Source organism: Cervus canadensis, chromosome 6, assembly GCF_019320065.1.
Source record: "Cervus canadensis isolate Bull #8, Minnesota chromosome 6, ASM1932006v1, whole genome shotgun sequence".
Taxonomy (NCBI): Eukaryota; Metazoa; Chordata; class Mammalia; order Artiodactyla; family Cervidae; genus Cervus; species Cervus canadensis.
The window spans coordinates 54,014,001-54,037,536 of record NC_057391.1 but is presented as its reverse complement, the minus strand read 5'-3'; the positions used below and the strand labels follow the sequence as shown (position 1 = coordinate 54,037,536).

General features: G+C 41.1%; 1 protein-coding gene across 3 annotated transcripts in view; it reads right to left on the bottom strand.

Moving 5' to 3' along the window:
- MYO5C (myosin VC) overlaps positions 1 to 23,536 on the bottom strand; it is a 114,341-nt gene that overhangs the window by 15,629 nt on the left and 75,176 nt on the right. For 2 of the 3 annotated variants that reach the window (XM_043471962.1, XM_043471963.1), the window contains 13 exons: positions 22,787 to 22,967; positions 19,566 to 19,659; positions 19,215 to 19,278; positions 19,053 to 19,133; positions 17,381 to 17,561; positions 15,506 to 15,599; positions 14,701 to 14,764; positions 12,690 to 12,858; positions 9,599 to 9,686; positions 6,049 to 6,147; positions 4,619 to 4,773; positions 1,993 to 2,082; positions 232 to 382 (listed from right to left, as the gene is read on the bottom strand). In XM_043471962.1, coding sequence (XP_043327897.1) covers positions 232 to 382; positions 1,993 to 2,082; positions 4,619 to 4,773; positions 6,049 to 6,147; positions 9,599 to 9,686; positions 12,690 to 12,858; positions 14,701 to 14,764; positions 15,506 to 15,599; positions 17,381 to 17,561; positions 19,053 to 19,133; positions 19,215 to 19,278; positions 19,566 to 19,659; positions 22,787 to 22,967 — 1,511 coding nt within the window. The remainder of the gene's footprint in view (positions 1 to 231; positions 383 to 1,992; positions 2,083 to 4,618; positions 4,774 to 6,048; positions 6,148 to 9,598; positions 9,687 to 12,689; positions 12,859 to 14,700; positions 14,765 to 15,505; positions 15,600 to 17,380; positions 17,562 to 19,052; positions 19,134 to 19,214; positions 19,279 to 19,565; positions 19,660 to 22,786; positions 22,968 to 23,536) is intronic. The other variant, XM_043471964.1, reaches the window with a different exon arrangement.

Genomic DNA, 23,536 nt, shown 5'->3' with positions numbered 1-23,536 from the left:
ACTATGAGTACTAAATATCACCCTAGTGACTAAAACCACTTATGTCAACATGACTTAGTTGTTTTCTTTGGGGGAAGGGTGGGACAGAAAAGGATAAGACTAAACCAATAAATTATTTTACTATTGGCTTAAAAAAATTATGTGCTTTTCAATTACACATTCCATGCAGATTTATTTTTTAAGGTCTCAATATCATTATAAATATTTCTTCGTCATCGATTCTTTTCTTACCTATTATTGGTTGAATGTTATTTTCCATTACGATAATGAACTGATGATATATTCGTATAGCCACATCACTAAGAATCTGTCTGTATTCTGAAAGGTCAAAATTGTTCAAGCAATTCTTATTCTGATGTGGACTATTATGCTTCATGAATTCCTGAAAGTAATTTTGAACATATAAATATTAGAATAATGTAGACACATAGGAAATTAAAATACTATCTCTGTATTTAATGATATTACAATAAGTTTCTACTATAACTCCTATACTTAATGTCTGATCTGTATCAAATGAATTCTTAATGTTTGGGATAGCATTTATTTTTTATAACTAACGACACCTGACACTTAAATGATATGTGTTTGAACTACATAGGTCTGCTTACATGTGGACTTTTTTCACTGAGTTATGTATTATATAGTACTACATGATCTACAGTTGATTGAATCTAAGGATTTGTAAATATTACTGTTCTGTTTAACTTTTCAACAAATATGTGCCTCCAGAGTTAGACTACACTGGAAAACAACCCCCATGGAAGCTCATAGGAAAAACAGCGAAGCATCCAAGGAAATAAACTGCTGTAAGAGGTTGATAGATGCAATAAATGAGATTCATAACTTTACAGTTACAGAGTATAGACCAACCTGAAATACTTTAATATGGGTGTTATGGACTGAATATTTGTTTCCCCCTCAAATGTATATGTTGAAGCCATAACCTCCATTGTGGCTAGATTTGGAGATGGGGTCTCTGTCACCATGTTATTAAGGTTAAACGAGGTCACAAGGGTGGGAGTCCTGATCTGATAGGATTAGTGTTCTTATAAAAGGAGACACTAGAGAGATCAATCTCTCTTTCTATCCCATGCACCGAGGAAAGGCCATGTGAGTACATAGGGAGAAGGTGGCTATCTTCAAGTCCAGAAGTGGACTTTCACCAGTGACCCAATGCTTGCACCCTGATCTCAGATTTCCATTTTCCAGAACTGTGAGAAAATAAATTTCTGTTGTTTAGGCCACCTAGTCTGTGGTATTCTGTTACAGCAGCCCAGCCTGAACATGGTAATACATTTACAATGTTCAAAGAAGTAAAATTAAAAAAAAATTTAAGGTAAGAATAGGACATTGTAAAAGGCAGAGGTAAAAAAGAACCATTGGAATTTTAGAAATAAAAATATAGTAATTAAAAAATCTTCAGACAAGGAAAAAAACATTGTATACATGGTTAAAGAGGGTAAAGAAAGGATTTTTTAAATGGTGATGCAATTAAAAAATAAATAAATTTTAAAAAATGGTGATGATATGCCTCCCGTTAAAGCCACACAGATGCCAGCTTATCTTAAAAGGACTGGTCTGTGACCCTCTCAGCCCCAGTGTTCCTTTTGGTTAGAAGTTGGATTTTCTTTACTTATTTCTCCCCAAACAGGGATTGAACCCACACCCTCTCCTTGGAAGATGAAGTCTCAACCACTGGACCACCAGGGAAGAATCCACCTCATGTATTTTGAAAGTCAAGGACACTGAGGCTTAGTATCATGCCCGAAGTCTAAATCTCCTCCTGGAAGTCTTTTTGCCTGTGACCTCCATTCAGCTGGTGATGTGAAGCTGGTCTCCTGGGTAAGAAGGAAGGCCGAAGACCAGTTGGAGCAGAGGATGTCCTTGGACTGGGCAGTCTGATTCCTAATTCCTCTGGCGAGTTCTGGCTCATGAGGAGGTTGGAGATTGGCAGTCAGTACAGAACACAGAGCAGGCAGGCGTCCCTACCTCTTCTCCACTGTACTGCTTCAGGCAATTGAGGAAATGACAGGTATTGGAAAGCCAAAAGGACAGCATCTCAAAGTCTTCTAAATGTTCCTTAAAAAAAAACAAAACAAGAAAAGACAAGGTTGAATTATTGTTCTGAGCCAAGAACAGACATATCTTACCTGTTTTTCTAGCTGGTGGCTTTTGACCAAAAAGAACTCTTCTTTTATTCATTAAAGACTTTATTAAATTTACACTATAAAAAGAATTTTATTTTCTTGGGCTTCAAAATCACTGAGGATGGTGACTGCAGCCATGAAATTAAAAGACAGACACTTGCTCCTTGGAAAAAAAGCAATGACAAATCTAGACAGCATATTAAGAAGCAAAGACATTACTTTGCCTACAAAGGTCCATATAGTCAAAGCTATGGTTTTTCCACTAGTCATGTATGGATGTGAGAGTTGGACAATAAAATAGGCTGAGTGCCAAAGCCTTTGAACTGCAGTGCTAGAGAAGATTCTTGAGAGTCCCTTGGACTGCAAGGAGATCAAATCAGTCAATCCTAAAGGAAATCAACCCTGAATATTCATTGGAAGGACTGATGCTGAAGCTGAAGCTCTAATACTTGGGCACCTGATGTGAAGAGAAATTCGTTGGAAAAGACCTCCTGTTGCTGGGAAAAACTGAAGGCAGGAGGAGAAGGAGATGACAGAGGCTGAGATGGTTGGATGGCATCACCAACTCAATGGACATGAGTTTGAGCAAGCTCTGGGAGATAGTGAAGGAGAGGGAAGCCTGGTGTGCTGCAGTTCATGGGGTTGCAAAGAGTCAGACATGACTGAGCAACTGAACAACAACAACATGAAAGTAAACTCATATTTATTTAGCAGGTTATAGTTTGCAAAGTATTTCTGTACAGGTTATATCATCTGTTCTGACACTTAAAGCAGGCACTGTAGGAATGCCTGAGAAATGTCTCAGTCCTTGGCCTCCAAATGTCACATTCTGACTGGGAAGACAGACATGACATATATAGGACACAGTTAAATAGGTGGCTGACAGCTTACATGATAGGCATAGGCTATGCTACAAAAACTCAGAGGATGCAGAAATGATGGGGAACCAGGGCAGCTGAGAAAACCACAGGAGAGAGGCAGAAGGATATCCTCCTTGAAGGAAAAGGGTGGACAGACAAGAGCTCAGGATCAAGGACTCTCCTGGCAAGAATACTCCAACTTATGGGACAGGAAGGAGAGGAATGAGCAAAGGAGTCAGAGGTAATGAAGACCAGAGAGATAAGAAGAAAACTGGGAGAGCCCTGGGTTTTAAAAAACAATGTCAGAGAGTTTCAAAGAGGTGCTGCTACTGTTTAATCCATTTAAAGTGAATAAGAGTTAATAAAACACCATTGGATTTAGCAAGAGGAATTACTGGTGGAGTAATGTGGGTAGAAGCCAGATTGTAAGGAGTGAAAAATAATTGGTGGAGACAACTATTTTAGGTGCTTTGGCAGCCAGGAGGGGGTGTGTGAGAAAAGGGCACAGTGGTCAAGGGGGTATGTGGAACAAGTGAGGGCTGCTTTAATGTGCTGTGCCCTGGAGTGGGGAGGAGCATGGAGCTGCTGAAGAAGGTGAGATGGAAGATGCTCACAAGAAAGGATTTATACTCCTTAAGCTATGTATCTTTCACTTTCAAAGTATTTAAACATTCCAGAGCAGCAAGAAGGGGCAAATACTGTGTGCCTACAGCCTGGAACATAATGCAAGTGTGTCTGGAGAAAACCCAATTTATGAAAATTGGAACAGGGAAAACATGAATTTATGGCAGTCTCTTCTAAGAACACATTGGTAGCTCCCATAAAGACAGTGACTGTAAAACACCAAATCAATGTTAGTTTTCTACTCCTAACTCCTGATGAATAATGAATTCTTAGTATAAAATTGGGCAGGGTGGACAGTGGAAGAATTACCCATTTCTCGATGCACTCGCTGTTTTTATTTCTTCTCTTTTTCAAGAGTATTTAAGACAGGGTTTGATTGCTCATGACCTTTCTAGAACACATATTTTACTAAAAGTGAGATAGGACTTTCCCAACTAAACATTTTAAATATATCTCATAATCAAACACTACTTCTTATTTGGAAGGGAATAAAGGATAATGGATCTATATTTTACTGGTCCCTTACATATACCTTATCTTCATGTCTGGGCTAAGAATAAAAGTATATACTGTGGTTTTATAAAGGAGAATTATATAAGTGCCAAGGGAAGCAATTTTTCGGCTCTTCCCATTCCTTGGCATTCAAACTTGTTACGTGGATAGACATATACTCCCTACAGTCAAGAATCTCACACCTGAGGGGACAGATGTGATGAGGTGGTGGCCATCAGGTTGTAGTCTTACAGGTAAGGACTTGAGGTGTAACTGGCAGTGTCCCACCCTTAGGGCTGTCTGACTTAAGTTGTCTTTTTCTAATAGCTTGGTGTCTTTCACTGACTGGGCCTCTGACTGATTTGAAGAATCATGTGGTTGACCAAACACTGGAGATAAAGGATGGGAAAAGTCTGGGCATCTGGTCATTTCCACAAATGTTCCTAAAGTAGCCATAATACCAAGGTCCAATGTCAAAAAAGTAGTTCCTACCTTAACCACCTGCTTGATGCCACTAATGGTGCTGTTCATGAGGGACTTGAGCATGTCGGCGTCATTTAGAGAGTCTGCGTAGCGTACACACATGAACAGGATGTGAGCTGGCAGCCCGGGGATCATATTCACCACCACACCGCGGGGCTTCAGGTCTGGAGCAGAGAGAGTCAGTGAGGCTTACAGCTCTCCCGATAAGAAACCTATGATGATGGGTGGGGATGTCTGCTTTTCTGTACTTGATGCAGTGCCTGAATGCCCAGAGATCTCTTTTTCCCCTTTGAGGAATTAAGGCTGGCTTTTTTTCTTAGCAAAAATATACATGCAGTTTCCACCTGCTTCTCTTACTTTTCATTTGCAAAGTACTTTCTCTTTTTCAAGGTTGAATAAAAGACAGAATTTCATGTCTCCAAGGTAAGAGAGGGGCCCCAGTCCATGCACCCCCACTTCAGCCTCTATGATGAGGATGGAATGATCTCAGCAATCACATGCATCTGCTATGAATAGAGAAAACAGGTGTACAACAGTCCTGCAGAGGAGGATCAGTTGGCCTTGAAGAGAAGAGAATGGCTGGAAGTCAGAGTAGGGATGTAGAGAGAAAATATAGAACAAGCTAAGAAAAGCAAATAAAGACCTCCCCATGTCTGCATTAGGACAGGGGAACAAAGAGGCCCCTCAGCTGTGTACCAGTGAGGGGTGGAAAAGAATGGGTAGGTGGCTCATGTGCTCTGAGCAGGGTCACTTAGGAGAAGAGGAGTAAGGCTCTTAAACGGGCTTTCTGCTTTGAGATCTTGGGACCAGCTGATAGGGAGGCAGTTTTTCTCCTTTCTAGAAAACTATGTGGTTTCCATGGTGAAGACAGACTAGTAGGACTGGTTCTAAGACTGCCAACCATAGAGCATGCCCACTGGGAGATTCCTGTAATAGCTGTGGCTGAGAAGGCCCTGTCATATTACCTGCAAACGAATTTCTCAGCAGAAGGCAAATGGAACAAGGGAGCCACAAGTTACTTCTCCCATGGCTCCTGTGCTCAGATACAAAGATGAGGAGATGTCTTCTACCCTGACCATGTGATGGGACTTGGGAAGAGGTTAGGGTAGTGCATCTCAACTGAAGGCAAGGTATCAGATGGCAGAGGGCATGTGGCAATGTCTGGAGGCATTTTTTTTAATTGTCATGATTAGGGGTTGCCACTGGCTTCTAGAGAATAGAAGCCAATGATACTGCTCAATATCCTACAATACAAAGCCCCTAGCCACCTGAAACAAAGAATCACCTGGTCAAAAATGGTGAGGCTGAGAAGCTCTGTGCTAGGGGAAGAAGCAGTGGAGGAAAAAGAGGAACTATCATCCCTGCCCAAGACTGTGGCAATGACTAATGCTCAAGTTCTCAAAAATTATGCAAAAATTCAGAGTTCCAGGTTTCACTACCAAGAATGAGGTTTTGAATGAGTTTGGCCTCATCTTCTCTCTTGTATTCCAGCATTCCAAGGTACTCCTTGGGTCCCGAGGACAGGTGCACGTCATTGGCTGTAGGCAGAGGCAAATAATCAGCTAAATACACAATAACAACTTCCACCAGCATTATAATGAGACTACTCCATCTCTTTCCATCCCATTCTGGCTGATTTGCCCATGAAATTCTCTGGCTTTCCAATAAATGCAAACTTTATTGAATCCTGAAGAATTTCTCCTGGTAGCAATTCTTATCTGTGAGTATATCCATTAGTATAGCTGCCAGTGTATATTCTCATGGTCACCTGGTATATAATGAGTGCAGTAGGGATATGAAAGCAATCCAGGTTGTTGCTCCTGCCTTATTACAGTTAAAAAAAAATGAGATTCACAAAACATGTAGTGTGCAATCACCAAACAGCATGACCCCAAGGTGGCTGGACTAGTTTCCTATGTGCTGTAACAAGGTACCAAAAACTTAGTGGCATAAACAAAATTTTTAAAAATTACAATTTTAAAAATCTTACAGTTCTGGAGTTCATAGACTAACACAGATCTTACAAAAATCGAAGTGTCAGCAGAGCTGTGTTTCTTCTGGAGGCTCTAGCAGAGAACTCATTTCTTGCCTTTTTCAGTTTCTAGAGGCTGACCACATTCTTTGGCTCCGGCCACATCACTCTGACCTCTGCTTCTATCATCACTTCTTTCTCTGTCTCTGCTTCCATTGTCATATCACTTTCCCTCACTCTGTCATTCCTGTCTCTTTCTTACAAAGTCTCTTGTGATTATATTGGATCTACTTGGATGATCCAGGATACTCTCCTCATCTCAAGATCCTTCACATAGGGACTCCCCTTGGTGGTCCAGTGGTTAAGAATCCACCTTCAATGCAGGGGACATGGGTTCAATCCCTGGTCAGGGTACTAAGATTCCACATATCATGGAGCAACTAAGCCTGAGTACCACAGCTACTGAGCCCGTGTCCACAACTAGAGAGTCAATGGACCACAACAAAAGATGATGCAATGAAGATGCTGCTTGCCACAGCTAAGACCTGAGGCAGCCAAACACATAATTAAAAAAAAAAAAAAAAGGTCCTTCACATACTCACATATACAAAACCCCTCTGCCATGTAGAGTCACATACTCATAGATTCTGGGGATTGGGACGTGGACATCTTTGGGTGAGCCACAGTCTGCCCTCTGGTCCCCAAAGACTCACGTCCACTCTGAGAGGAGATGTGACTACAGAAGCACAGGTTAGAATGTCAGAATGATTCTAAAGATTTTATGCTGCCAAATTTGAAGACGGTGAAACGCCCACAAGTCAGGAAAAGTGGGGGGCCTCTAGAAGCTGGAAGAGGCAAGGAAATAGAATCTCCCCCTAAAGCCTCCAGAAGCCCCGCTGACATGTTGATTTTAAGCCAGGGAACACCATTTTGAACTTCAGACATTCAGGACTGTAAGTTTTGTGTTCTATTAAGCCACTAATTTCATGGTGATTTGCTAGGCAGCCATAGGAAATAAATACAGAAGACATAAGAATTTATGCAGAGGTAGGTTAGAACTGTTGAAAAACGGTTCTTGAAGGAGGTAGCACTCCAGCTGGGCCAAGAAAAGTGAGTAGGCTCTGATGGGTGAGAAAGAAGATAATACAGGTAAAGAATTAACAGAACTCTCTTCTACTGCATGAGAGTTTGTTCTGTGATTTACTAGCCCTGTTCCCTTGAAGACTGATAAAGGTAGAATGTTAACTATTTTACTAAGCAACCTGTTTATGATAAGAAGGACCTCTGATTGCTGAACTGCATCTAGACCGGGAAAACCAATAAATGATGCAGAAGTACCTGATAAGGACATCATATTTCGGGTATTCTTAAGTGTGGTGACTTGTATCTGAGCAAGTTCCTTGGGAGCTAGTACCACCTAAAGAGTGTCCTAGAGGTACTGGCTTTTCCTGACAACAGTCATGTGAGTGAGCCTGGAAGCAGGTACTCCAGCTCCAGCTAAGCCTTCGGATGTCAGCATCCCTGCTGACTACTTTACTGTGACTCACAACTAGAACCACCCAGCTGAGCTGCTTATAGATTCTTGGCCTTCAGAAATTGCACTGTTAAGTGTTTGTTGTTTTAAGCTACTAAATTTGGGAGTAGTTTGTTATATGATCAATAGATACCTGATATAGGAATGGAAGCTGATGCATTCCACTTAAAACAAGTTGGGCTGGAGGTGATAATAGAAAGGTGAAGGAGTAATCTTAGAGGCAAAAAGGGAGTAGGACTCAGGAAAAGTGAGGAACGGCAGGGGGATTTTGGAAGTCCTTATGTAGAGATGGCAGTTGATTCATTCTTTCCAACAATGGGGATACCACAGGGCAATGGGAAGGACAGACAAGGTCTCTTCCCTCATGGGGCAGAATGACCTTTATCAATAATTATTGAAAGGAAAAGAGCCTCATTTTGGTTTTGGAAACTTAAAAGTCTGATGTGAGAGTTGGGGAAAAAAAAAAACAATAAAGGAGTTCTTCAAAGAAATGAGTATAGTAAAAGGAGCTGAGAGTTGCAGATACAGCCTTAGTGACAGAGACTGGGAGAAAGAAGCAATATTGAACGAAAGAGTAAAGAGTTAGACGAGAAAAGTCAGGAGATTTCAGTGACTATTTGCAGGGCAGAAATAGAGACACAGACACAGAGAACAGACTTGTGGACACAGCAGGGGAAGGGGAGAGGATGGGATCAACTGAGAGAGTAGCATTGAAACATATACATTACCATATGTAAAATCGATAGCTAGTGGGAAGCTGCTGCATAACACAGGAAACTCAACCTACTGACACTCTGACAACCCAGAGGGGTGGGATGGGGGGTGGGAGGGACGTTGAAGAGGGACGGGGACAGATGTATACTTATGGTTGATTCACGTTGTTGTATGGCAGAAACCAGCACAGCATTGTAAAGCAATTATCTTCCAATTAAAAATCAATTTAAAAAAAGAAAAATTCAGTGACATAGAAGAAGGCGAAGGAGAGCAAGGCGGAGAATCTTTTCCCCCGGAACTTATAAGGACACTCGGTGTGCAGTTCAGTTCATGTTGAGGACTTCAGTCTGGCTTCTGAGCTATCTTAGAGATATCTAATTAGCTATCTAGTATCTTTTCTTCTAATAGAAATTAGGATATTGACCCCATGTAACAGAGAGGAAATAAACTTTAAAGCAGTGAAATCTGAAACTTTTTCACAGTTCCATTTTTACAAGAAGAGAGTTAACAGGGAAAGAGGTTAAAAGTATTCCTTCCAGGGTACCCCTTACAATTACATGAGCACATCTGGTATCACCTGAGAGGTGGTGAGCCACCTGCCTGCCTCTAAGGATCTCCACTAGCCCATCATTAAGACCCAAACACACCAGTGGAGACTCATTTCTTCAGTTTTCAAATTCTTTGGACCACAGCAGGAAATAATATGTCAACACATGTAAACTTTAGCCGAAAGTTCAAAAAAATTGGAAAGTGAATGTTGTTTTTCTACCTTTTTCAATTGTCTTGGTTAGAGTCTTCACTTGATCTTGTAACTTTTTAATCACTCTTTCCTTCATGTCTAACTCTTCTTCAAGATCCTACAAAAATCAAAAGAAAGAGGATGTTAGCTCAGAAGCATCTTAATTCTATTATTTGGTAAGAACTTTGCTGAGCTATAATTCACACACCACACAATTCACCCATTTAAAGTGTACACTCATGATTTTCAGTATAGTCAGTTGTGCAACCATCACCACCATCTAATTCCAGAATTATTTTCATCACATTAAAAAGAAACATATAACTTTTAGCTGGCACCCATTTGCCCTCCTATTCCTTTCCAGTCCTGAGCAACCACTAATCTATCTACTGTCTCTACATATTTGCTTATTCTAGATATTTAATACAAATTAAATCATAGAATATGTGGCCTTTCGTGTCTGGCTTCTTTCATTTGGAATAACGCTTTCCAGGTTTATCTGTGCTGCAGTAGGTATCAGTACTTCATTGTTTTTTTGGCTATGGGATCTTAGTTTCCAGTCAGTGAAAGTACTGAGCCCTGACCACTGGACCACCAGGGAATTCCCAGTACTTCACTCCTTTTTTTGTGGCTGAATACTATCCTATTGTATGGATATACCACATTTATCTTGATCTAATTTTTCCTTGATAAAGTCATGCCCATCGTAGAGAGTTTAAAAATACGCAGGTGTGAAAATGCACTCTCTTGATGTCAGAAGCTGGAGGCAGAGAAGCTTCAGGGATTTGGGTCCCGGCTTTGCCTCTCCTTCCTGATAAAGGGGGTGGCCCTGCCCACGCTGAATTTGGCTCAAGAACCAGAAGAGTCTTGGACACCTATAAATATTTCCCATAAAGGGCAGAGAGTATTCAGGTCCTTCCTGAACCTCAAGGGCTTTGACACAGAAAGGATTCAGGCTTCTCTGATGTAGCAATGCCCACCTCGCAGTCCATCCCTGCAGCCACGGGCCCTCTGGGGACTCTCAAAGCCCAGGGAAGCTGTGCTGTTTCCACTCCTGGCTGCCTCTCCCTACTATAGTCCTGTCCTTGGCTAAACATGTTTGGAGCTTTATCGGGCCTCACAAGTGGGGGTGTGGTGCAGTTTCTTCCCTCCTATTTGAGCCTATTTTACTATACATCTAATAATTAAAGTCACCCATCAATCCAGAACCTGAGGAAATCACTGTTTACGTTTTGGTTTATTTCATTTTTTTCCCTCCTAATATGGCATATATCCATTTTATAAAATTGGGTCATACTGCTTGTAAAGTTTTAAATTGTTTCTCGTTATATTGCAGATATTTCTCCCATCATTGATAATATACCAAACTATCATCTGATATACAATAATATAACCTACCCACTACAGCTGGGCATCCTTTCTTTTTTGCTGTGACTAATAATACTATGCTGATCATTCTAGATGAAAATCTTTGTTCACATATTTGATTATCTACTTAGGACAGAATCTCAGAAGTTGCATCACCGAGTCAAAGGGAATGCACTTTCAGAGGTTCCTGACATTTTCCTCCAAACTGCCCCCAAGAATGTTGACACCAATTTCTATCCCCTGAAATCACGTGTGACTGGGCCCACTTCCAGGTGTTCTCACCAGCACCATAAGATCTCCATTATTTGAGAATCAAAAAAATACCCAGTTTTAACTTGGTATTTCTTTGATAAATAGAAGCTCACTTAAACTTTTCTATCCAATTTTAAATAAATGATTTTCTTTGACTCAGAGGATCATGTAGTGGGCTGAGCAGTATCTCCTTGAAATTCATATCCATTTAGATGGACATGTACATGCTGCTATATTTAAAGTGGATAACCAACAGGACCTACTGTGTAGCCCAGAGAATTCTGCTCAATGTTATGTGGCAGCTTACATGGAGGGGGATTTGGGGGAGAATGAATACATGTACATACATGGCTGAGTCCTTTCAGGGTTCACCTGAAACTATCACAAAATTGTTAACTGGCTATACTCCAATATAAAATAAAAGTTCAAAAAACTTCATATCCACTTAGAACCTCAGAATGTAACCTTACTAGAAATAGGGTCTCTGCAGTTGCAGTTAAACCAAGGATCAATGTGAGGTCACACTGGATCAGGATGGGTCCTAAATTTAATAAGACTATCCTTACAGTGTGACTTGAGAAATCTATTCTCTCAGAAAGACATACCCCTCTCAAAAAAGATGGTCATCACCCAAGTGATGACCTGGATCATCTGACTAGAATGTATTGTTTCCTATTAAATGTTAAACTCTCTGCATTCCTATTTTTATATATAACTACCCTTTTAAGTTAAGTCCTGACACTGCAAAATGTGATTTTACCCTATCATGTTTCTCTTGTGAGATAGGAAGTGGGGGAGGGGGGAGCTGATGAGGACGAGCAGAGCCAGTGGACATGTGCAGGCTGACCACTGCCTGGGTGAGCCCTTACCTGGTCATGGTCTTGGAGGCTGCCAGGCCAGGAAGGCTCCTGAGAGCATCCACCTCCCAGGAAACCACTCCATCTGCTACTTTGGCGCTTCTCATCCTCGTGGGTTTCACACACCAATACAATTTCAGAAGAATTTCTGGGAGCTAACAGAGTTGCCAAATGCCATTTTGACAGGGGCATTTATAATTGGATGAATACTTTCACAGTTTAAAAAGTTAGCCACCTACTTGTGATCATTTCATAGAAGAACATTTTGACTCTGAAAACTATGGGAAGAGCATTCCCCCAGAAGCAAGCAGGGGCCTTGGATGGGGTAAGCTTTGTTCAGAGAAGGTCACACATCAGCCTGGCATCCTCAACACGCTCTGGGTAAGGGTGCTGTCATCTCAGACAAGCGCTGCCCATGGGACAATGCTCAGGACCCTCCACTGGTCCTCCCTCAGCCTGTGTAAATCCCCAGCTCCCCTGCAGTGGCCGTAACCTCAGAGACCACCTGTCTTTTGAGAAAAGGAAACAGAGTGCTCTGGTGGGAGGTAGATGCTGCTCAGCAGATGCTTGGGGTGGCCTGTCCCCCCTTTCAGTGATACCTGCACACAGACAGTCATTTATCAACAGGTTAGAAAACTTCTCACCCTCTTCTCCATAGTGAGACGAGATGCTTCCTGCCGGAAACTACTCTTGACTTCATTTTCAGTTTCGAATTGTTTCCTCAAGTGCTCGCTGGCCTCCTGCATTTCTTGAATCTTATCCATCAGCTTCTCTTTCTCTTTGGTATGTATTTCATTTTGGGCTTCTATGGTCCTGAGGAAAGAATTAGGAAGTTTTGGTATCAGTTTGACCATCATGAAAAATCAGTGGAAAAATAGTTTGGCCAACTTATGTGTAAAACAAATTGTACCTGAATAGGGGAGTGCTCACAGTGAGGGGAAGAGACCAGGGTTAGCGGGGTACAAAAGTCCACAGCTGCTTCAGTCTCTTAACCTGATAAAAAGTTCTCATCCTCACCTGCCCACACCCCTTGATGGCTGCCATAAGACATCTATACCCACTCATACCCTTATGACCAAAAGCCCAGTGATTATCTCCTTTGTGAAAAGCCTGGGACCAGATACTAAAAAATCCAGGGATCAGAGAGAGAAGAAAAGGGAACCCATCCAGAGTCCTAAAATGGTGCCCACTACTTTCCTACACCTGGCCCCAACCCTCCCAATGAAGTCATGTGGTAAGAAATGTTCTCTGGGATGTAGAGTGTCTATTTATTTTTCTTGAAATTAAGTATCTCGAGGATTTTTGAACTGGAATGAACCTGAATGACAAATTTGACATCTATTCCTCTGATGATAAATAATAATATGAGAGTTTTAATCTGATTAGGATAACAAAATGATTGTGAATAAAATTCACAGTGAAGAAGTCAGGGTAACTGACTTTTCTAAAGATTATAAAATTTTCCAAAATATTTTTACCATACAAAAGCACAATCTAATCTAAGCTATAAAAATATTATTTGATATGAGCAATGTTATGTGGTATGAAAAAACACTAGGATACAAAATGGTACCATATTAATGGATGTAAAGCTCTAAAATTGCAATTCTAACTTGAGTTACATATAAATAATTAAATTGAGATTTTATTATGAAAGAATTGAATTAAAATAAAGCTTTAAAAATGTTTTAAACTTAATGATCCAGTGATTCTATGAATGTTTGTCAACTTCTCCATGATGGAAAAGTCAACAGGAAATACATAATCTTTCTATATTTCTAAGAGACAGGGAAGAACCCACGCGCTCTGCGTCTATACATGAATATGACTAAGGGAATTCACCATTCTGATTGACTGGAAGAAGTTCAGTGATGAGTGGAAGTAAATTACACAGGTAAGAATCTTGGAACACAAGACACTGAGGAAATTGAGGGTTTGGGCAAATGCCTCACTCACCTTCGCAACTTTGTGTATTTGTCAAAGCTCGATGTGTGTTTTATATGAATTAAAATACCACTATCTGATTATTCTTTTATCTACTTCTCCAGAGAAATGGTTCAAATTTCTACTAAAATAATTTTGACCATCATCAAAAAAATTTTACACAAAGTATCTCAACAAGCTGGCCACAAAACATTTTTCTCACAAGTTTCCACCAGACGCTCTGCTCTGTTTCCACCAGATGGTCAGGATGTAATTTGGGGGGGGGGGGTTATCAAATGAAGATTCTCTATCAAAATGGATTTTAAGCCTCATCCTAAGTGGCCTGCTGAAAGAAACACTGTTCTCTCTCATATGATATTATTTTATCAGTTTTTTAAAGATATAATTTATGCATATGGCATAATGTTCTAAGGGCATAAAAGGGTACACAGTGAAAAGCAAGTCTCCTCCATCTTCCAGGCACCAGCCACCCAGTTACCCTTCCTGCAGGCAACCAACGTTTTGTTTGTTTCATTGCTTGTACCTTATCCCAGAGGAAGGTGTGTGTGTGTACACAAGTATTTCTTTTTACACTTGAAGGCTAACAAATCATATACCTCAAGAATATCTCGCTTTTGTGGCTTAATAACCTTCTTTGGTATCTCCCACAATTTCAGAAAAGCCAAGCATTACATGAGTGTGGGCTTGAGGTACATGCAGGTTGACACTTACTTTCTCTGTGTTCCTTCTTCTTCTTGATTGTGATTCAACTGATTTGACAATTCTTCTAGTTTTCCTATGATGAGAAGAGCTATCAGTCCTTTGGGGGGCCATACCACTGTATTCTGATTTGGGTTTGATCATATTTTCATATTTCCAGTTATCAGGGGTTCTAAAATGCACCCAGCTAGAGATTAGGTTTTATTTGGTCTGAACAATATTTAAAAACTTCTTACGCCATTATTTAAAAATTGTGATATTTCACAAAGAAATCTGGATTTCCATTTTTTCTTTAAAAATAGGAATATCAAGCAACACTGGAGCCCGAGATCTTAGTTGGCAAAAGTCAACAGGGCTTGGAGGCAGCTGCTGCCTTCAAATGCCTATGAATCTTACTGCACCGTTCACACATCCCACTTTCACATTTATGTCACCTAAGTCCATGGAGAATCAGTTTGACAATGACCTTTTGGTCATTCCTGGATACAGGAAACTATTTTCTTTAAAAAAAAAAACTTTCTATTTTATATTGGAGTAAAACCATGTTTTACTCCAATTAACAACACTGTGATAGTTTCAGGTGGACAGCAAAGGGACTCAGTCATACATATACATGTATCCATTCTCCCCCAGACTCCCCTCCCATCCAGGATGCCACATAACACTGAGCAGAGTTCCATGTGCTGTGCAGTAGGTCCCTGTTGTTTACCCATTTTAAATACAGCAGCGTGTACATGTCCATCCCCAACTCCCTCACCACCTCTTCCCCCAACAGGAAACCGTTTTCTAAAAGCAGGTTCATGACGGTTCCAGTTACCTTTCATGGTTTCAGTTTGTTCATTCAGGCGGATTTCAAGATCTTGCTTCTGTTTTTCCAGTTCTGAAATTTGCTGTTTAAAGTCTGGGATCATCTTCACAGAAGAATTGGAAATATTAGAATATGAAACACTTTGATGTATGAACTTTAAAATCCCAGAGCTGCTAAGAAGCAAACTAAACTGTCTAGATCTTTAACCCCATGGAACATACGTCTAGTATAGTTATGTAAGACAGCTAGCCAAGGTATTACACTGGATGAAATCATGTTTTTTTACCTCAAGACCTATTCTGTCACAAGAAACACCAGCATGCTCAGAGTGTGTGGTTCTCACCCAGCTTCACCCTCCACATCCCCGCGGGCTCCTGGGGTGGGGTACCATCTGGGAGGACTTATGGGAATTCTCTGCAGAGCTGAGGGGAGATGATGGGAGGAATGATAACCAGTCTCTTTTGCTCAGAGACATCATCTCCTCATCTAGAAATAGGAGAATCATCTCAAAGGGGGTCCTACTGTGCCCTGTGAATTCCAGGCCATGCACTGCTTTTTTATCAGAGGTCTGGAATGATCCAATATGTTTCATAATCCTCTGTCCTTGTCTAGCTGTATACTTGTTTAAATGCCCACCATTTCCACTTGTAGTCAGGTGAAAGTGAAAGTCCCTCAGTCGTGTCCAACTCTTTGTGACCCCATGCACGATACAGTCCATGGAATTCTCCAGGCCAGAATACTGGAGTGGGTAGCCTTTCCCTTCTCCAGGGGATCTTCCCAACGCAGAGACTGAACCCAGGTCTCCCATATTGCAGGCATATTCTTTACCAGCTGAGCATAGTCAGGTAAGGAGAGTTTTTTAATTGTACATGTTTATGAAAACACCTGTGCCTCTGAAGTCAAGATGAAAAATACTTGTTTGATTGTGCAATCGGATCTCACTGCAAATTCCTCATTAAAGTTTCAGCCAAGGAGTAGATAAAAATGTGCAGGTCCTTAACTAACACATCTGTTGTGCCCAGAGTCATTTCTCCTCACCTGCTGACGCATCCCTGAGATTTCCTAATACTCCCAGGCTAGGCAGAGGAGGAAAAGCCAGTAAAGAAGTTGAGAAGCAGCAACCAGTGAGGTGGAATGAGAAACCCAGGAGAGCATGGTGTCCTGGAAGCCAAGAGAACAATAAAGAGGAAGAGGGGGTGATTAAAAACATCACCAAATGCTGCAGAGAGACCAAGACGAGGGTGAAAAGGAACCCATTGTGTTCAGTTCTGTGCAGGCAGATTCAGGTAGAGGGAGGGACACACCGCGGCACGGGGTGGCCACAAACAGGAGATGAGTGGAGATGTCACAGCCGGATGGCATGGAGAAGTATAGCCAAGTCCCCCAGAGAATAGGGGCGGTGGCTGCAGGGGGTATGGGGTTAAGAAAGGCATGTTTTTGATAATTAGATTCCTAAGGCATTTCTTCATACCAGTAGATAAAAGTGAGGAGGAAGAATTAGACAAACGCAGTGGAGAAGAGCAGGCATCATGGAAGAAGGAAGTTGTTGAACCAGTGAGATGAAGAGCTAGAATAGGGCAACTGACCTTCTGCATGCAAGCCCCTCTCAAGAGGTACCTTTTTATATTTATGCTTTTTGTGACTTCCCAAGGGGTTAGGGCTAGATTTAGCATACATAAATTTAAAAGCACACACAAATCACAGAACTTGGATTCATCCTATGGTAAACACTTTCAAAATGCTTTCCAGGCTGGTATAATTTTATAGTTTTATCTCCTGAACCAGCTATTTCACTCCTGGAAAATGTAATTTGCTTTCCAGCTGAGACACTGAACTTTACTTCACTAAAGCATGACATCTCTAGAATAAAGGCTGAGATCATACCATGTTTTCTGATGTTAGCCTGGTAACTTCATGACGGATACTTTCATTGATGTCATTCTCTTCTCTAAATAATTTCTGCAGGTGGTTGATTTCCTGACTTAGATGCACCACTTTGAAGTTCAGAGCTTCAATCTCCTTTTCATAGCAATCCTTCTGGGACTGGAAATGGTTCTCCAAAACGCTATCAGAGGAATGGTCAAGAAGTTAACCACATGGTCTTTATCCTGACTCTCAGCAGTTATGAAAACCAACAGTCAGAGCCAGGTGCTAAGCACATAAAGTTTACCTGTGTACAAAAGGTTACAGGCTATGGAATTAGTAATGTATAATTACAAACTCCAGCTATGTGATGTTATATGGTGTTAACATGTAGTAGGTGATAAAAAATTTTTAGACATTATTAAAATTATGTTTCTACTCTAATAATTAAAAATATGCTCTGTTTGATGCAACAATGATAAAGACACATGTCACTATACATTTTTCAAAACCCATAGTATGTACGACATCAAGAGTAAACCTTAGTGTAAACTACCGCCTGAGCTACCAGGGAAGTCTAAGAGTAAACCTTAGTGTAAACTATTGACTCAGGGTGATAATGGTGTGTCAGTATAGGTTCATTGGTTCTAACAGATGTACCCTCTGGTGACACATGTTGATGATGGCTGTGTGTGTGTAGGGGTAGGAGGTATACGAGGAATCTCTGTACTTTCTGTGAACCTAAAACTGCTCTAAAAACGGTTAATTAATTTTTAAGAAAGCAAACATCTTAAATTTCAACACATCTATATACCTAGGAAAGTGAAAGTTGAGAGTTGGGCCATAAAGAAGGCTGGTGGTGAAGTCACTAAGTTGTGTTGTACTCTACTGACCCCGTGGACTATAGCCTGCCAGGCTTCTCTGACCATGGGATTCTCCAGGCAAGAATACTGGAGTGGGTGGCCCTTTCCTTCTCCAGGGGATCTTTCCAACCCAGGAATTGAACCTGGGTCTCCTGCACTGCAGAAAGCTGAGTGCTGAAGAACTGATGCTTTGGAATTGTGGTGCTGAGAAGACTCTTGAGAGTCCCTTGGACTGCAAGGAGATCAAACCAGTCAATCCTAAAGGAAATCAACCCTGGATATTCACTGGAAGGATGGATGCTGAGCTGAGGCTTCAATACTTTGGCCACCTGATGCGAAGAGCCGACTCATTGGAAAAGACCCTGATGCTGGGGAAGATTGAGGGCAGGAGGAGAAGAGGGTGACATAGGTTGAAATGGTTGGATGGCATCACCAACTCAATGGACATGAGTTTGAGCAAACTCCAGGAGACAGTGAAGGATAGGAAAGCCTGGCAAGCTGTAGTCCACAGGGTCACAAAGAGTCAGACATGACTTGTGACTAAACAATAACAACAATGTATCCATAGCAACAGGGGCTAACTTGTTTGCTATAATCAGTTTTCATTGTATAGGTTATGTGTTTTACTACTTGGCCAGTTGTCCCACAAAGAGGTTGTTCTTCATTATTAAACTAATTGCTCAAGCCTCAAAGAAATCATCCCAGGGATTATTAGACCATTCTGTAAGGAATTTACTTTGTCTATCAAATATACGAAAGGTAAATTTTTGACTTTGCAATAGTATTTTGTCTCTGAAAAATCATGAAAAATCCTGAGGGAAATTTCTCACCGTGTTGCTTTCTTTAGTCCTTCGTAAGCAAACCAAAGTTCTCCATCCTCATTTAAATGTTCCAAATCTTCCAGAGAGAGCCTGAAACATGAGGAGGGTGAAAGAATCATTTCTCTCATGTGTTACATGTTTCTAAATACTTGTTAATGAAAAAATGATTACCTGTTTCTTACATCTTCAATGTCATAGCTCTCAAGAAGTTGTCTGGTAATCTCTGACATCTTTTCTGAGGGGAAAAGGCAGAACTGGAATAAATTATATTTTTGCATAATTTCTATTTTCCCATTTCCTTTTTTAGGGCCCAGTTCTCTAGCCCTACAGACTCTCTAGCTAACCATTTCATCAGCTAATTTACCAGCTATCCAACCAACCAACCATGAAGCCAACCAACTATTCAACCTTCCATATACCCAACCAACCAGCCTCAGACCAAAGGACACACTGCCTGAGTGGTAACACCTTTGATACATTCAGCCTGCCCGCCATGGACTCAGTGACTCATATTTTCATTACCTCTCATTTCCCTTTTCTGGGACTGCACATGTTTTTCCACATCTATCTTCTGTGTCTGAAGTAACTCTATCTCCTTTTCAAACTCAGAGATCGTCTGAATCCCAGCAATGACAGAACCATGTGAAGAAAAAATAGCTGTCACAATTTACGGCAGACAAAGGGAACACTATTACTGTATATTTATCTATGCAAGTTGTCCTCACTGTAGTTTCTCAGTTAAAATCTTGTTAAACCATCACTGCTCATAAAGTTTTGCCATAAAGTATTGTCTAACTATCTAAGATACTGTTATTCTCACAGGTACTTGGTTGTATCAATAGAGTTAGCCCCCCTACTATATAAAGGGAAAAAGTAAGTCCTTACTACTTGGGGTGGGGAAAGGGAGGTGAGGGAGCTCAGAGAAGTCCAGGCACAAGGGCCAAGTTCTCTCTCACTGTATGATGAAATCTTGGACGCAAAGAAGTGGGCAAAGTCATCACCTATTTAGGGTTTGGGCTCCAGTTAGGCTTAGATGGGACCCAGTGGCAGGGCCAGGGTGCGCCCTGGGGCTGTGGGAGCTGGCAGTGAGGGCATGACCCGAGTCCAGGAGGGGGAAGAGTCTGCTTGTGGGGAGGAGGCTGCATTCTCCCTGTATTCACCTGTGAGCTCGGGTTTGTACCTGGGGAGATGTGGGAGCTGTACAGAGATGAATAACCCTTCCTGGATATTTTTTTTTCTGTGTTTGTGACAGTTGTCATATCAGTGTGTATTTAAAAAAAGAACCTTATCAATACTGGTGAATTTCTGTGTGGCCATTAAAAACTTTTTTTTATTTTGCATTGTCTAGTCATTAAGCTCAGTCATGTCCAACTGGCTCTCACAACATCTTTAAAAAGTGATTGCTATTTCTTTGTATCATTAAACACAAAAGCTTTTAAATTATTTTTCCTTAAAATGTACTTACAAACAGAGCTGAACATTCAGCTTGCCTTAAAAATGGGGAGGGATGTGTTTCAAAATTCAAGCATTTAACAGAAAACATAGTTAAAGTATTTTTAGTTTAATATGACTCAATTTTCAGGTACAATTTTCAGAGATGAGCTGGAACTGATGTAAGGCCAGACATTTATATATATGATCTCCCTAAACTGATGGCAATTCTTAAGAAGGCTTATCAATTAAGATTAGTTTTGGCTAATATAAAAATGAGATGTGCCCTTTTTTTGTTGTTGATTAAAACACAGAGATAGAAAATCCAAGACTGAGAGTATGGCTCCAGGTAATTTCCAGCTCAATTACTCTACCATCCCTTTCAGCAGCTCCTGTGCTTGTGGTTCAAAATATCTGCTAGAACCCCAGTCTCCCACCCACATTCCACGTGGCAGATAGAGAAATGGAAGTGGAAAGAAAAGGGTATACACCTTATCTTTGAAAGTCAGCACCTCACAGAAGCATCACTTAACAATGGAACCCTTCCGTTTATGTTACCAATTTATGGAGTTACAACTAGTGACATAGGAGGGTGGGGATTGAAACAGGAAAGCCATGTGTCTAGATTGCTATTATTATTTTTAATTAAAAAACAAGGAGAAAATATATGTATAGACTATAACCTGCAGCTTCTGTTAGTGAAGTGTGGTGTAACAGTGTTTGGGACTGTGAAAAATTGGGACACAGATAAAATTTTGGGACACAGATAAAATTTTGCCTGTGAAATTGGAAAAAAAAAAAAAAACATCAAAACTGGTGAATTTTTGTGTGGCCATTTAAAAAATTTTTTTAGTTTACATCGTCTAGTCGTTAAGTTCAGTCATATCCAACTCTTTGTGACCCTATGGACTGTAGCCCACCATGCTCCTCTGTCCATGAAATTCTCCAAGCAAGAATACTGGAGTGGGTTATCATGCCCTCCGCCAGGCGATCTTCCTGATCCAGGGACTGAACCTGGGTCTCCCACGTTGCAGACAAATTCTTTACCATCTGAGCCACCAGGCAAGCCCATTTTGTATTGGGGTATAGCCAATTAATAATGTTGTGATAGTTTCAGCAGGGGGACTCGGCCATACGCACACTTGTATCCATGTTCCCTCAAACTCCCCTCGCATCTCTGGATATTTTCTCAGTTAGCCTAAGTGTTTAAACGTTATACAGCTCTTGTTTCCACAGTGGGTAAAAAAGGAGATCAAGTTGGCATGTTCTGATCATCTTACATATATGACCTCACCCTTGTAACATGCCTATGAAGTGAGCAGAATGACTAGAAAACTGAAGATGCAAAAGGGTTACACGGATTGTTCAGGGTCACATGGCAAGCTGCCAGGACCTAGGACTATCCATCCTCAAGCTCCACTCTCTGTGTTGTTTCAGTAAATGTTCCAAGTCATATCTGTATTTACCTATTGTTGTTTAGTTGCTCGGTCGTGTCCAACTCTTTACAACCCATGGACTATAGCCCACCAGGCTCCTCTGTCCACGGGATTTTCCAGGCAAGAATACTAGAGTGGGTTGCTTCTCAAAGGGGTCTTTCAGACCCAGTGATTGAACCTGCATCTCTTGCATTGGCAGGCAGGTTCTTTACCACTGAGCCACCAGAGAAGCCCTTACTTAGGTATAGGTATTTACCTATAGGCTTATAACATGTATAAATGATGATAATGGGTTTATTTTCTTTAAAAACCAGACTAATCTCCTTAGTATACCACAATGAAGAGTTTAGATCGTAGTTTTAGCTACCAGAGAGGAAGTGAGTGGCAAATATTGGTGCCTCACCCCAAGGACAGCCACATAATCTCATGAGATGCAAACTGTAGCCAGACGATGTGACTCCCAGACTGACATCAGTCTTACGAGGCTGCTAAGGATGAAGGGCTCACAGGTATATGTGGTCCTTCTGGATTCCACAGTCCAATCTACTACTTAAACAATAGGAAATCAGAGCCCAGAGAATATGGGCAGTTCTGCTAAGAAATTCAGGTATGAGTCCACGACATATCTTCTAAACTATGCATGGCTATTCCATGATGATTACAGAGGATATTTGTGTAATTATAACAATTATTCTACTAACATGTGTTTCACGTATCTAGTGGAAGCTTAAAAGTTTTCCAATCTCACTAAAATGGTTTGCACTGAAGAATGGAGTGAGAAACAAGTTTGGATGCTTTTAGCTGACCCTGAGGGGACGTGAAGCCGCTCTCTCTTGTGCAGGTCAGACAAATCAGCCAAGAAGCGAGGAGTCCTACCTTTGCCTGCTTGCTCAGTCGGGCCACTTCCCCTTTCAGGCCATCAGAGGTGACCCGCTCTTCCTCCAGCTGACGCTGCAGTTGCATCTTCTCATCCTTGAGAGCTTTAATTTCTTCTCTCAAAGACCGGATCTGCTTCTCATAGTCTTGTGTTTTCAGTTCAAAACTTTTTTCAAGAAGTCTAAGCATCAAAAGAAAAATTTGAACCATTTCTAAGGTCTTTACCCTTAATTAGAACTACACATCATTTTGGAAATAAGAGGAGACTCAGAAAGGAAGAGCCAAGTGAAGACCTATTGTGAGGACAGTGGCCTTATTTTTAGAAGACTGTTTTTATGTCCCCTTAGGTTAAGGCAGCTTCTTACACCTTCAGAATCAGAGAAGTGTGGCTCTACAGTGATCACACACAGGGAACACAGGAGAGGGAGGCTGAACTTAAAGACTCAATGGTTGTTGGGGTACTGTAGCCCCCAAGCCACCCTGGTTCCACGTGGTCCCCTAAAGGGACCACTTCACTCAGCAAAGACCTTGGCATATTCTGCCAAGTCCTGTCTCCTGCCTAGAATCAAGGATCCTGGAATAGCTTCGCTTAGTACTAAACAAGTTAATATGGCCATTTAATAAGGAAAAGGGTCCATCTTGTCAAACATTTTAGAATAAACTGCAGCAAGTCCAGGTACCCAAAAGGCCACAGAAAGCCATTCCTTGTAAGAAGACTGGGCAATTAAATACAGGGTAAGTGACCAAGAA